General features: G+C 47.9%; 3 protein-coding genes across 5 annotated transcripts in view; 1 reads left to right on the forward strand and 2 right to left on the reverse strand.

The window, feature by feature from the left end:
- Positions 1 to 140: 140 nt before the first annotated feature.
- On the forward strand, positions 141 to 6,489 carry LOC6496610 (ubiquitin-conjugating enzyme E2 W). 2 transcript variants are annotated; one of them, XM_001961217.4, is made up of 6 exons: positions 141 to 360; positions 493 to 613; positions 5,295 to 5,386; positions 5,530 to 5,632; positions 5,713 to 5,944; positions 6,025 to 6,489. In XM_001961217.4, exons 2-6 carry the CDS (start codon positions 590 to 592, stop codon positions 6,036 to 6,038), a joined length of 465 nt encoding a protein of 154 aa, XP_001961253.1. In that variant the 5' UTR covers positions 141 to 360; positions 493 to 589; the 3' UTR covers positions 6,039 to 6,489. The 2 variants fall into 2 exon arrangements, with proteins under 2 accessions (XP_001961253.1, XP_014763893.1); XM_014908407.3 differs by lacking the exons at positions 141 to 360; positions 493 to 613 and adding exons at positions 924 to 1,321; positions 4,447 to 4,707.
- Positions 6,490 to 7,173: 684 nt separating this feature from the next.
- Positions 7,174 to 8,382, reverse strand: LOC6493956 (CDK-activating kinase assembly factor MAT1). Its single transcript, XM_001961218.4, has one exon. It carries the CDS (start codon positions 8,278 to 8,280, stop codon positions 7,318 to 7,320), a length of 963 nt encoding a protein of 320 aa, XP_001961254.1. The 5' UTR covers positions 8,281 to 8,382; the 3' UTR covers positions 7,174 to 7,317.
- Positions 8,383 to 8,586: 204 nt separating this feature from the next.
- LOC6493955 (la-related protein Larp4B) overlaps positions 8,587 to 13,479 on the reverse strand; it is a 57,947-nt gene continuing 53,054 nt past the window's right edge. For both annotated transcript variants that reach the window (XM_014906991.3, XM_001961219.4), the window contains 4 exons: positions 10,427 to 10,589; positions 10,090 to 10,364; positions 9,820 to 10,023; positions 8,587 to 9,758 (listed from right to left, as the gene is read on the reverse strand). In XM_014906991.3, coding sequence (XP_014762477.1) covers positions 9,501 to 9,758; positions 9,820 to 10,023; positions 10,090 to 10,364; positions 10,427 to 10,589 — 900 coding nt within the window. In that variant the 3' untranslated portion in view covers positions 8,587 to 9,500. The remainder of the gene's footprint in view (positions 9,759 to 9,819; positions 10,024 to 10,089; positions 10,365 to 10,426; positions 10,590 to 13,479) is intronic.

Here is a 13,479-nt window from a genome sequence, read left to right on the forward strand (position 1 = left end):
TTCAATTTGAACTTTAAATAACAACAATAAAACAAAACACAGTGAATCTAAAAAAAAACTTATGCATTTTTTTAAGATATAAAGAATCTTTTAGAAAATATTATAACCAAAGTCCCCTTTGATAAAAATAGATTCTAGCTTTTAAATGTAGTCTGCCGTCAGCTATTCGCTATGTTCATTCAGAAATACATTGTCAAACGAGACAGACAAGTCGGATAGGCAGTAATTTTATCAATCCATTTCAGTTCAAAAATCAAATTTTTAGTGTCCCGATTGCGGTTATTGCAAAACCAAAAATAGCAAAATCCGAACCAACCGAACAGCTGCTCGGTGCAAGTGCGGTATTTTCGTGCGCAGTTGGTGAGTGGGCGTTTCGCAACACTGCCTTCCCAGAGGGTCACACTGTCGGCTCTCTCGACCATATTTATTTTTCTAATAACATTTGGCACTGCTTAACAACATAATCCCCTATCCCCCCACGTACACCATCAGCAACGATAACGCCCTCGCAAGAGAAGCTACTGGCAGTACCGGACCAAAACGGAGCAGGAGCCGCATCGACGTCAGCACGGAGCTTCCCAGGAGCAGCATGTCATCGATGTCGCCCAGTGAGGTGAGCAGCTCGGGGGGCTGGCTTATTGGGTGGTGGGTGCGTGGGTGCAGGGGTGCAGGGTGGGGCTTGCAAAGGGGGCGGGACAGCTGTGCAAATGTTTGCGATCTGCGATCTTTCACGGTTTCTCTTCCGCCTTGTCTGGTCTGCTGGACTGGCCTGGTTCAACGTCATCTTATCGTTTCAGCAAGCGAGTCTCTGACGCAGCTTTTCGATAAGAAGGTCCAGCTCAGCTCAGCTCGGCTTCCTTGAGAGCTGATATTCATTATATAATGCTGCTTGAAGAGACGCTTCTTTGTGTCGGCGCCGGACCTGGAGGTCATCGGTTCCGAGCTGCTAATTACCACCCACGACAGGTATCAGATGCACATACCAGGGGGCTCCTCTTCCGCGCAACCGACCGCTAATTGTTTACACGGCATCCATTGCACTTTGTTTATGCGAAGTAAACAATGCAGGTGCAGGCGAACCGTCCATCCTAGCTGACGGGCCACTCTTGCTCTCTCCGGCAGAGATACTTCAGTGCTGCCACACATATCTCTCTATATCGCTCACTCGCTGAACCTCTGAAAATAGAAGCTCATCGCCGGCGACCGACCTCTCATTCAGTTCTCGATGCCACGCGAATTCGCACGCGCCGCTCCGCCAAATCCGCGAAAACTAATACATAATCCGCAATTCGAATTGTGCCGAAACAAATCACCGATCAGCGTCAGTCTGCTTTTCCCAGGGTTCCTCTTGGCGATTACCAAACCGTCGCCTCTCGGCGAATTTTGGCACGCGCTCAACATATTAATTAGCCGGCGCTCCCAGGCGATACTGGTGCAGGAAGGGATGGGGCGGGGCTGGGGCTGGGGTGGCTCTATAAATACACGCGACGAGAACCAGTTTAAAAGCATCTAGTTGACAGTGGCGCTGGTCCCAGGCATCATGAAATATGCATGGGCACATTCTGCGCCCCGATCACAAAGAATCCGCCACAACAAAAGAATGTGTGGCCATAAGGAAGTGATTCGCCTTTCGAAGCCCTCCCACTCGCATCGGAAAGCAATCAAAGGGGAGTTTAAACCCAAAACGGCAGTTCTCTACACCCATATGGGTGCAATCCATCTCTGTTTGCCGACACGAGCATGTATTCCCTTTATATTGTCGCCAAACTAGGCGCAATGGGGTTATCGTACTTGTTGACCCGTGGCACGTGATCGTTAAGATGTCGCTGACAATTTGTGTTTTTTGTTTAAATGGTACCTGCGCAATTATATTTGCGTTGAGAAGCGGCTACTTATAGATGTGCTAGCCTAAACTAGCCTAATCATCCGCATCACTGTTGTTTTTCAACATCCTATTGGAATTCTGTTAGTTAATACAATTCTTAAGTTAAAAACTTGTTTGTGGAAGTTTTTATTAGTTTTTTAAGATTTGCATAAGCTGAGGGCACTGTTTGTTGCCTTCTGATTTGTCTCTCTGTAGTCATCAATGTTGAATTGGCTTGTAAACGGCGACATGTTCCATTGAAGTTTAATTAAGTAGCCGATGCCCCTCTTACAAGCCATTGTAATTGCACGCCCCTTTCACGTGTGAGCGGCAGCAGCACGTCCTCGTTTCGATGGATTGCGCTTCTAGTTGATTAAAAAAGAACACACTCTGTCGGGATTGTCTGTATCAGCCGCAATCAGCCGAAGAAGACGATGCTGCTCTGGAAGCGGCCTGGAACTTGTTGCTCATCCGCCTCGAACGTGACACAGCCCGCTGCTACCTGGCCAGATGATAAACCCCAAACTGGCGCATCAGGTTTTCGTTCTTACTATCATCAGCGGCAGAAAGCACGATCTCTGACGTCACTGCTGACTGGGCAGCCAACTGATGACGTAGGGGATGGTGTACCGATTCGGGTCGATAGCATGCCGGCGAAGGGCGCACGTTGCTTATTTGGCAAGTTTAAGGCTACAGTGCACACATAATCAACGCCCCCCTTAGTGTTCTTCCGCTTTTGGCCGTTGTTTCTCTTGGTAATGCGCTTAGCATTTCTCTGGTTCAGGAAATCGCTTTATATGGCTTTTGGGGCTGGGCCCGGGTCTGGGGCTGGGTCTGGGTCTGGGCCTGGGCCTGGCCCTGGCCCTGAGCCTCCAAGTTGCACAATTTGGACAGAGTGGGGCTTTCGCCGGGTAGTTTGATTTGTTTATTTTGGCCTGGCATGATTCAGAGTCGAAGGTTGGCCAGCAAATACAATTTCCAAACCGTTTTCGAGGGCGTGATTCACGTCCGCCCCCATTTCACCTGTTTATATCGACGCTAATCGTCCTTCACCCTCTCGGCCGAGCGGGTTTATCAGATGCCTGAGAAGCCGGAGCGTTTATCAGCCACCAGATATTTTGGCTTTGGCACGCTTTTTCGCCAGCCACCTCTGGATTCTGTTTACTCAAAAAATATTCTCGGAAATTAAAAAAAGAATAATGAAAACAAGCACCGTCCCCTTTCGCCCATCCCGCCCATCAGTCTGACAGCCGGGCTGGTTTATTTGTTTACACTCTGCGGCGCGGCTGTTGGGCTTTATTGGCGAAGAATTGGCCAGCCCGTTGTTGGCCTCTAGGCTGGTGCCATAAAGTTCCCTATGATTTCTCCCCCCGACTTTGGCATTCGATTGCACTTTATTTGTTTATTGCTCTCGCTCTGGGTGATTCAAGCAGCTATTGTTTTGCTTTCCGCACTTGATAGAGTCTAAAACAAACGCATGTAACCCCCGCAGAGTGGCCCACTTTGGAATCTGGGCATTTGGGAACCACACACCATTACTCACTATCTATTCAGCCAACTATATGTAGTGGCGCTCTGGCTAGACCAGTTTTCTGTAAACTTATATAAGCGATCGGCTGGGGACTCTACTTTATTGGCTTTAATCATGAGTCGTCGGTCTTCATTTCATCGAAAGATCTCATTGTGCCATCAATTGAAATGCATGATCCATTGACGTAGACTTCCCAGAGCCCACTTGACCACTTGTTTCCCTTTTGTGTTCCGTGCACTGGGGGAAAAAGCGACTGACAACCAGACCTGAAGCTTTTAATTAAAAGCCAAACGGAAAGTAGTTATCTCTTGGTTGTGAGTTTCCAGAAGGGAAATTTATACCGAATCTGTTGACAAATTTCGATTTGTTTGTCCAACGCTTGTTTACCCTTTTTTTGCACGGTGCTGGTGCTGATGGTGGTGCGTATCTGCATGGCTATCGCGGTAATCTAATCGGGCCGCTTATCAGGTAATGGCTGCGTGCCAGGGCTGTGGCCCGATAAGCGATGCTACCTATACAGCTCCTCCTCCAGCTCCGGGGGGACGGCGGAAAGCCCTCATCATCTCGTGATACGAGAGACAGCAGAACCCATTCGAAAACCAGCTGTGAGCAACTTGCCATTACTTACAAACTAGTTTGGGCTGTTGCACTTTGCGAATTCTCATTTTTCGATAGTGAAAAAAGTGTATTTTGAGAGGTGGCAGGAGGAGGGGGTGGTGCAGCAGGGGTGGGGGCGGGTGCAACGACAAAAGCAACTAACACAGCGGCGGGGTACGCACACCAAAACACGTCGCGACGTCGGGACGTCGGGGCTTCGTCACTTCACCACTTCGCCGCTGCGCCACTTGGCTCGCCCGGCGGCCGGAGTCTCTCCCACAAATTTCTCGGCGCTTTCCTGCAGTCGTCGCACGAACGTTGGCGCAAAAGCAGCTACCAGCTCGCGAATAAATAATGTGCCTGCCACGCCCCTTCTAGTCACCACCGCGGTCCCTGGGAGCAGCCATAACATATTGAGGAAAAGTGTGGAAAATAAATAAGTCGCAAACTTTAGGTTCATCGCAGACGTCTAGTAACATTTGTCTAGTGAATCACTTGAACGATAAACTCGGTGATACAGTGCTCAGTGACATAACCCTGATTTAGTGCTCGTCTGTGACAGTCACCTCCTATACAATCAACAATGCTGAAGTTGTTCAAAAAGTCGAAAGACAAGATCCCCAAGTCGGAGATCATCACCGAGCCGAAGGAGCCCAAGACGCCGCCGGTCTCCAAGTGCGGCAAACCCCTCCAGCTGGACAACTGTCGATGGGAGGCAAGTAATGTAGCGCGTATCTGTGGGATACCACTGAACTTTGGCCACTCGGCTGGCGTTCGATCATGCTGAACTTTTCCAAACACTTCTACCCAGTGGGGGTCTCAAAAAAAATTGCCTCAAATGCCAATTATCGAGTTATTTTTCTGCGTTTGCGAATTTGTGGCCCTCTTATCGGGGCGTCCTTAATCAGCAGCTTAGTTGAGTGGGCAGGAGACCTCTCGTTGTGGTTTTTTTTTGTGAGGCACGGGGGCAAAAGTGTTCCCCGAACTGGAGGGGACAAGACGGCAAGACTGAGCGCAATCGACAGTTCTATAAATTTCAGTGACATTGTTTTATCTTATCGGGGACCGGGCTGTGTGTATGTGTACTCGTCATATAGAGTATATTGGCGGTTGTAAGCCAAAGGAGAAATGGCGAGCCGATAAGATGGGCGGAAAAAATAATTTTTAAGCACTCCGAAGAGAAAAGCGAAAAACAAAGCAAAGGCCCATTTGGCCCGGCTTTGTGTTGGTCCAAGATAAGATACTCCCGAGTCCCGACATGCCAAGTCATTCACTAATTTGAGCTCTCCCTCCATTCCACAGCGCCGGCTGCACAAAGAGTTGATGTCCCTGATCAAGGAGCCGCCGCCGGGCGTTACCGTTGACACTGAGAGCGTACAGCAAAATTTATCCGAGTGAGTAGAGTGGGCCAAGTTCAGCGAAAACTGAAACTGGTTTACATTAAGCGCAAAAGCGTATTAATACAAAAAAATAAAATAAAACATTCCGAAAACAATGCCTGCAATTCATAAGTCTCATTGGTGGCTCTCGGTTACAGATGGAAAATAAATATTAAAGGTTTCGAGGGCACACTTTACGAGGGCGAGGACTTCCAGCTGCTGTTCAAATTCAACAATAAATATCCCTTCGATTCGCCAGAGGTGAGTTGACAAACAAAGGGAGCCTGCTGCCGACTGCCCAGTGCATCATTAAACATTAAAACTCTTCTTTCTCTCAAAAGGTGACCTTCATTGGCAGCAACATACCAGTGCATCCTCATGTTTATAGCAATGGACACATCTGCCTATCCATTCTGACCGAGGACTGGTCGCCGGCGCTGTCGGTGCAATCGGTGTGCCTTAGCATAGCCTCCATGTTGAGCAGCTGTCGCGAGAAAAAGCGTCCGCCGGATAACACGCTCTACGTAAAGACCTGCAATAAAAATCCCAAAAAGACTAAATGGTGGTATCACGGTGCGTATGCGTGATTTTCTCTGCATTCTCCCAACAAACAAACAAATAACTCAATGCTATTTTCTCATTGTTTATTGCAGACGACTCTGTTTAGTTAGAAGTGCAATTTATGACTACTGCCTGCTGATTTTTGCTTTGCGCATCCAACTACACACACACGTATTCGAACACCTGAAACTGAAAGAAACACAGAAGTAGAACAAGTCGAACGCGAATGCCGATGCATCAGGATTACGGAACAATGATCTGTTCCCAGGGTGCCAACGCCCCATTCCAGACCCAAGTGAACTCGGATGCGGATGCAACTCGTTGCCGTTGCAGCAAAGCAAATCATGTCAACAATGAAACTATCAGTAGTGTATCGCAAACAATCATAGCTCCGCCGGGCACTAGCATATGGTTGCACGGCCCGCAACCATTTCTAATACTAGCTGTATGTTCAATCATCCAAGGCGTGTGCGAAAAACTATATTTAAATGTTAACATTTTAATTAGATTGTTAAGACCAAATTTATGTCTAAATTAAACGTTATGCTACCATCTAACTATTAGGCGTATGTCGAACCAACCAATCGCTACCGCTATCGGCCAACACTGTTTAATATAGTTAGTGCTGGCTGTAGTTAGTTTCCGCCAGCCGCTGCTTCCACATTCCAAGGGCAAGCGACTCCGGAGCCGGCTCGAGAAGCGTGATCCACCCGAGTTTATGTTAAATGTGTATATTGATCATCTATATATGGAAAGCATAGTTTTGAATTGTATTAAAGCACTCATTGTCATCTGTCCCGCACTCTGTAATCTTCCCCCATCGATCACCCATAGGCCTTAAGTTAAACAGTTCATATGTACTTGGCTAGGATAGTCCGTCTGTGGCCAAAATCTCGCATCTGGCACGAGCGCAGAACATATTTACCTCTTACTGTGCAAGTAGTAATTAGAAAGCGGCGAGCTACTCGTCAAAAAGTACCATATAATTTAACTATAACTCTGTGTACTGTATAAAGAGCCCGATAAAATCCATTGTATGTTTATCTAGCATATGTACTATGCCTATAATTATTTACTGTTAAAAGTATTTAAAAAATAAAACAAGTCTGTAATCAAGCAACGCCTGACCATTGCACTCTTCCATGTCAAGGCTCTCCGAAATGGCCCATTGAACTAGAAACGAGGCGTGCAAGCTGAACCCGCACAGCTGCCGCATCTGGATGGGTCAAGCGCAAAACGTGTTTCATATAAACAGTATTTTATTTCATTATAATAGGTTATTAAGTTGTAGAGTTAACTGAATGGATTCATATAGGACACATTTGTTCAACAAAGTAAGCGTTATGTGCTCTGGGCGCGATCAACCTGTTCCGGCTCCAGCCGATCTAAGTGGCCAGCGACAGTCCCGCCGTGGGCGTGTAGTAGAGTCCTTGCAGGGCCTCCTGCAGAGCCCGCTCGCAAGCGATAGTGGAGGTGAAGCCACCGGCGTTCTCCTGCGGCGTCTCCCCGCGAATGTGCGCTATGTAGCCCTTGGCCTCGATTTCAGTGGGCGGCGGGGGCGCAGGACCTTCCGTCAAGACCAAAAATGGCTCGTAAACAAACAACGGCCCCTCCTCAGACTTGGGCACGGGCAGCAGCGAAGGATCTGCAGTCTGTCCGAATTTGATGCCCGTGGAGAACTCTGTAGCTGGCTTGGGTGGTGGCAGTTGCTTCTCCTCCTCGCGCTGCTTCTCTGCCTTTTCAGCAAACTCATTGACTATCTGGGCGGCGTCTTTGCCGCTGTACATGAGCTCTTCGATCAGAGCCTGCTTGTCGCGGGCCTTCTTCTTCTTATGTTCGATCTCCAGCTCCTCGAGTTCCTTCTTTCGCGACTCCTCCTGCACGCGTTCCAGCTCCAGCATCTCCTCCAGCGCGTACTCATCGCGTCCGACACGCGTCTTGTTCCGCTGGATCACTTCGCGGTTGTCCCGCTTGTAGGCCTCGATCCGCTTGTTCGTCTCAAAGATCTCGATGTTGTTGCACAGGTTGAACACGATGTTCTCGATCTCTTCCAGATAGTCGTTGTACTCCTCCAACGACCCAAAGTCTTCCTCGCGCTTGTTGTAGTCGCGCAGGATTCGCCGCCTTATGTCCACCTCCTTCTCCACCATGGGATCCTCGAATAGCTGCACACGGAAGTTGTTGCGTCGCAGGGGCACCATGCACTCCGGGCAGGCGCCCGATCCCTTGAGAAAGAGCAAGTCCACGCAAGATTCGCAAAGAGTGTGTCCGCAAACGTTGACCATCAACTTGAGTGATGGGTTGCGGTATTTGGTGGTCTTGCACCGCGGGCAAGCCTGGTCATCCATGGCAATGGACTTTATTTATGTCCTGTCTGGCAAAAACAAAACTAAAGCCGCCGGCAAAGAAAACAAAACAAACGATAGTCGATAAACGTTTTTGGGCTTTCCAGCACTAAAAAAGGGGGCGGCCGGCGTTGCTGGATTTTAGACTAATATAACACACATGAGAAATCTGGCAACGCCGTTGAAGTCAGTGTTGAAAAATTAGGCGGCTACTTTGAATTTAAATCTGCTGCTAACACTTTCAAAAATTTAGAAACCCTTTTTAAAATTGTTAGTTGCCATTAAAATACCATTTAAAAAAGCTTAACATTTTTCTTTTAACATTTTTATTTCAAACAGCATACGCGGTAGTTGTTCACATTAAGAGTAGAGTTTAAATATGTTTTCTTTAAATGTACACGTATTTTTATGTCATACGTATTTGATATATGTTTGAGTGTAATCATTAAATAATTCAATAATTTACATTAATCAAACCCAGCAGCACCCTTCACTAGACACTCAGTAGTGTCCCAGGAAGGGGCATCGGCTTGTGTTACATTTGTTTTAGCTGCTTATTAACATTTACATTAAATACATTCAATAAACAGTAGTAGTGACAACGTCGTGTACACCCACTATATGTGCAGGTATACGCGAAGGTGTATGCTGGTGTGTAGATAAAAGCATTGCCAAGCAGTTGATCAAAGGGCCCGGAGCCGGACTCGTAACCCGCTCCCGGGCCTGTTAGTTGCGTGTGTAATACTTGAGAGAAGGTTGTGGTGAGTGTGGTTGTGGGTGGGGTGCGATATAAAAGCACTGTTGAATACAAGGCGTACACCTAATATATTTAGACTAGCTTACGCGCTAAAAGAGGACCTAATTGATTTTACACAGATTGAATTAGTCGAATATATCAGTAATTTGATGTATATATATATATCGTGTATATATCTATATAGGGGTGGAGGAAAGAATATATGCAGAGACCGAACCTAAACAGAATCGAAGGCGTCTGGTTGTTGTATAGGTTCTCAACAAATTTGTCGATTCAATTGGTGATTGAACCACTGTAAATATCACAATTTAGTTAACACATATACAATTATAATAATAATAACTAAAATCAATGTACGTAAGCTGCTGTCGTCGTCAGCGTTAACAATAGATTCTACCAGTAATTACAGCAGCTGCTTGTACAGCTGTAGCTGCCTAGCCTAGTGTCGTCCTTAATAGAGAGAGTCCTAGCCCTGCAAGGCGGTGACTTCCTCCTCCAGCTCGCCGTCCACCTCGTCGATCTTGGAGCCGCTGCAGCCGCGGCACTTGCAGCAGATGATGCACGGAGCGGCCAGGAGCAGCAGTGGCGAGGCCACCAACAGCAGGATGCCGAAGCCGGCGAAGATCCCGATCACCTGGGCGCGATGCCACACCACGGAGGCCCGCGAGTGGCCCAGCTTGTTCTTGCAAGGGCCCTTGTCGTAGTGGCGCAACAGGAAGTCGTCCTGGAAGACACTCACAGAAATTAGTTATGCAAAATGTTGGCTAAAATATTCCAGAACTCACATCCAAACTGGCCAGACAGTACCAGCAGAAGACGTGCTTGCAGCGCTTGCACATCATCTGGGCACAGCCCTCGTCCTTCTCGATGGGCACCGCGCACATGGGGCAGCACTTGATGAGCTCGTTGTCGAATGGGATTCCAATGTCGTCCTGGCCATCGGCAATCAGCCGGCGGCCGAACTCGTCGCAACTAATGTTCGGATGGTACTGCAAGAAATATTCAAAAAATAATGAATTTAGGAAAATGTATTCCAATAGTTAGGTTGGACTTACCGCTTTCTTGCAGAGAGCGCAGAACTCGTCCTTGCAGGAGGGACAGTGCACAGCAATGGAGAGCACTGCTGCCACCGAGCCCACCTGGTCGCCGGCTCCTCCGCCGCCGCCGTTGCCGCCTCCACTCTCCTGCTGCGGCGTGTAGCTCTGCGAGGTGGACGGCGACTCGTCCATTTGGCAAATGGCGCTGGCTGCTCCCGGCTGGGCGCCCACCATGCAGATGGTCTCGCATCCAGCCCGCGGGCACCAGGTACGCGTCTTGTCCAATTCGATTTCTGGCAAAGACCGAAAAATAGGTTAAACCAAGAAAGATGGAAGAAATTCTTGGGAGGATTACCTCGATTCAGACGGTAGCGATGGTGCTTCTTCAGCAGATTCGTTGTGGTCAGGTTCGCGATCTCGGGCAGCGAAATGGCGCCCTGAGCCGGGCACTTGGCGTCCGGGCAGGAGATCTCGTAGGCGCCCTCGGAAATCTCGAACTCCACGTAGGCGCGCATGCACTGCAAAGGAAGAGGAGAAGGAGGAATGTTAGCATGGTGACGAATTAGCTAAACAATTTGCAAGTTCTCCGGGCTAATCCGACTTGGGCTAAGGTTATAACTCACTCACGGAGGCCAAAGTTTGTCGGGGCATTTAGCAAGTTTGGCTGGCATAGTTTGGGCCAACCGCAAAGCTGTGGCTGTCAGAATTATTTCATTTTGCCCAACATCCACCGCCTCATCCACATCCACTCGATCCTGCAGCACACACAGTGGCCCACAGAAGTTGCCACCCGCCTGTGCGGAAGCTTTTATAAATAAAGATTTAAAAAGTTTTCCCTTTCCTTCCTTTGCGGCTGGCACATTAAAGTAATGGAATTGCCGACGGAACTGCTGGAAACTCTCAAATGCTTCGACACCAACAATATTCTCCCTTTTTCCCCTGGCTGGTGGGCTGATGAGTTGCGGGGCGAGCGGGAAGGGCAGCTGTTGGCAAAGCAAACGGCATTTGGTAAAAACTTTCCACCTCCGTTCTATAAAAAGTGTCTCCTGCGGCCACTCCAGTCCCTCCTCCTCTGGCCAGCTCCTGTTTAGCCGTAAATAATTAAAAGTGAATTCCCTCCCTTCTCGGGCTGGCTCTCGGGCGAGCGCCTTTTTTGGATGAATTTCAGTTTCAGCATCCTGGCAACTTTCTGTTTGCATTCTGCATCCAGGAGTAATGAAACTGGGTATTGTGTTCTAATGAAACTTTTCATTTAAAGCAGCTGCACTCGGTGGTGTACTCAAAGAAATGGCATTCCGAAATGAAATATTTTTGGATGGAAAGTGCATTTTATTTTGAGATCATGCCCAAGATATATCCTTCTAATCACTGACCTTGTTTCATATTATTTAATATTTCATTTAAAGAATAGAGTTTTTTCCCCAGGTGCACCAGTCCTTAATCCCGTGCTGAAGGCTTCACCTGGCCATCAGTCAGCCAGGCAGCCAGGCAGCCAGGCCACCGCAGCCACAGCCGCCGGATTACAATGCGCGGCAAAGGCTTCACCCAGGATCTGGCCTGGGGCAGAATGGATGGGCGGCTGGCTGGTAGATAGTGGCTGGCCAGATGGCTGGGAGCCAGCTGGAGCCACAATTTAGTGGCCTGCAGCCCGGATTGTGGTGCATCGGATGCGATGCCGGCCTCTCCTGACAGCACCTCCATTGTGGCGGCCACCAGTGTACAGTGTACTTTTCGATTTATCGATGCTGCCGATACGGGCTGGCGGGGATTATGGCTTTGGCACACAAATTTATTGGCAATATCGGGTGGCTGTGCCCGAGCACTGACACTGAGTACTGTGTGGCCCCCGAAAAAGGTTTAATTAAATTCCCAAAAATCAATAGCCAAAGCATTCCGACTGGCAAGTGACGGCTCCCGCCGCACAGCCTACCCCAGCCTGCCGGCTCCTCCTGAGTGACAGATGTGTAAATTTGTCAACCGAATAAATGTCGAATATTACCACATAAAACATTTATGAGGCGAGCAGAGGAGCGGCCAGGGATGGGGGAGGAGGCCCGAACAATTGAAAAGACAAATCTTCTCCATTACGGCAGGGCCATGGCAACCTTTTGTGGTCCCTGGCCCGGACGCTGCAGAGGCCATTTAAAAGCCAACTGCCACAACAAGATTACGCACACACGCCGACAACGAGATGTGTGTATAAATTAATATTAATAATGTTGGTCCTTGGACATGAAATATGCGGATGCGGGGACAGGAGCCGAAAGTTTGCGCTTAATACATGAATTTATTTGTACTTTATCAGCTGCAGTGCTCGGGCGGGCGGAGATACTACTTCTCAGTCATTGCTGAATAATTCTGATATATGACTGCCTTGTACATTTTTCCTTCTGCCTCGGAGACTTCCCGGGGATGCGTTTTGTTTATGTTTGCTCAAGGATTTCCCTTTGAATGTAAAAGTTACTCAATTTAAATTATTTACGCTAGAGAGCAGCTCAATCAAAGAGAAGGCGCTTTCAAAGCGTCGGTCGCCAAACTTTTTCGGACTCGCAGCAAGGACTTGAATTTCGTGTTTAATGTTACGAGATTTTATTAAAAAGTTGCTACTTTTCCTCACAAATGTGTGTCGTTTTCAGCATTATTTATTTTATTCAACAAGGTAGTAAAGCTTGTGATTCATTTGCTCTAATTTTGTCGGCGGAAAGGATCTAATCAGTGGGAACTTTATTGTAGCATACTTTCCTGCGACCAACCTGCTCATTGCCAGCAAAGTGCGAGGAATATCAAAGGAGCATTAAGCGACCACGTGCATAAAAAGCTTAATGAAGGCCACCGACAGAAACTAATACACAGAGAGAAATATTTTAGCAAACATGTGCCTCTTTCTACATAAGTTTAAACTCAAGTTTGATGCTCTCCTCTATATTGGCTATTAAATAGTTTTTAAGTGTATCATTTTAATTTAAATTATTAACTTATTGCACCTCCTAGTTGGCATTACTTGTTTCTCCTTGTGTAGCTGTAAGCCTGGCTAGCAGATATTGCCAATTACACGCACGCTCGCCCCAAATAAAAGCCACTGACGTCGAGACACGCGCATCCTGGCATCCTGACACCCCGCTTCTGGACAGCTGGGCAGCTGGGCATCTGGGCGCTTTAATCTAACTCATTAGCGGCGACACTTTAATTAATATGCCACCTCATCGTTGTCAGACGCCGTGTCCTTGCCTCCCCGGCGCTAGTCCTGCGAGGTGACAGGCTGCCTGGCTGACCGGCAAATGAATTGCCACGCCAACGAGCGCAAGACGCGTCATAAATGCAAATTTATGGCAAATGATTACATTAATGTCTGTTGCTGCCCGGCGCCATAAACTTTTAATGCCGCATTCTGATTTAATTAGCCTGATT

Source organism: Drosophila ananassae, chromosome 3L (genome assembly GCF_017639315.1).
Source record: "Drosophila ananassae strain 14024-0371.13 chromosome 3L, ASM1763931v2, whole genome shotgun sequence".
NCBI classification, from domain to species: domain Eukaryota; kingdom Metazoa; phylum Arthropoda; class Insecta; order Diptera; family Drosophilidae; genus Drosophila; species Drosophila ananassae.

What these genes read in the sequence shown, in the direction of transcription:
- LOC6496610 (XM_014908407.3), top strand. Translation starts at nt 4,576, where the DNA reads ATGCTGAAGTTGTTCAAAAAGTCGAAAGACAAGATCCCCAAGTCGGAG. An exon ending in GTACAGCAAAATTTATCCGA is followed by an intron (nt 5,387 to 5,529) that starts GTGAGTAGAGTG and finishes TCTCGGTTACAG; the next exon opens with ATGGAAAATAAATATTAAAG. An exon ending in ATCCCTTCGATTCGCCAGAG is followed by an intron (nt 5,633 to 5,712) that starts GTGAGTTGACAA and finishes TTCTCTCAAAAG; the next exon opens with GTGACCTTCATTGGCAGCAA.
- LOC6493956 (XM_001961218.4), bottom strand. Translation starts at nt 8,280, where the DNA reads ATGGATGACCAGGCTTGCCCGCGGTGCAAGACCACCAAATACCGCAAC.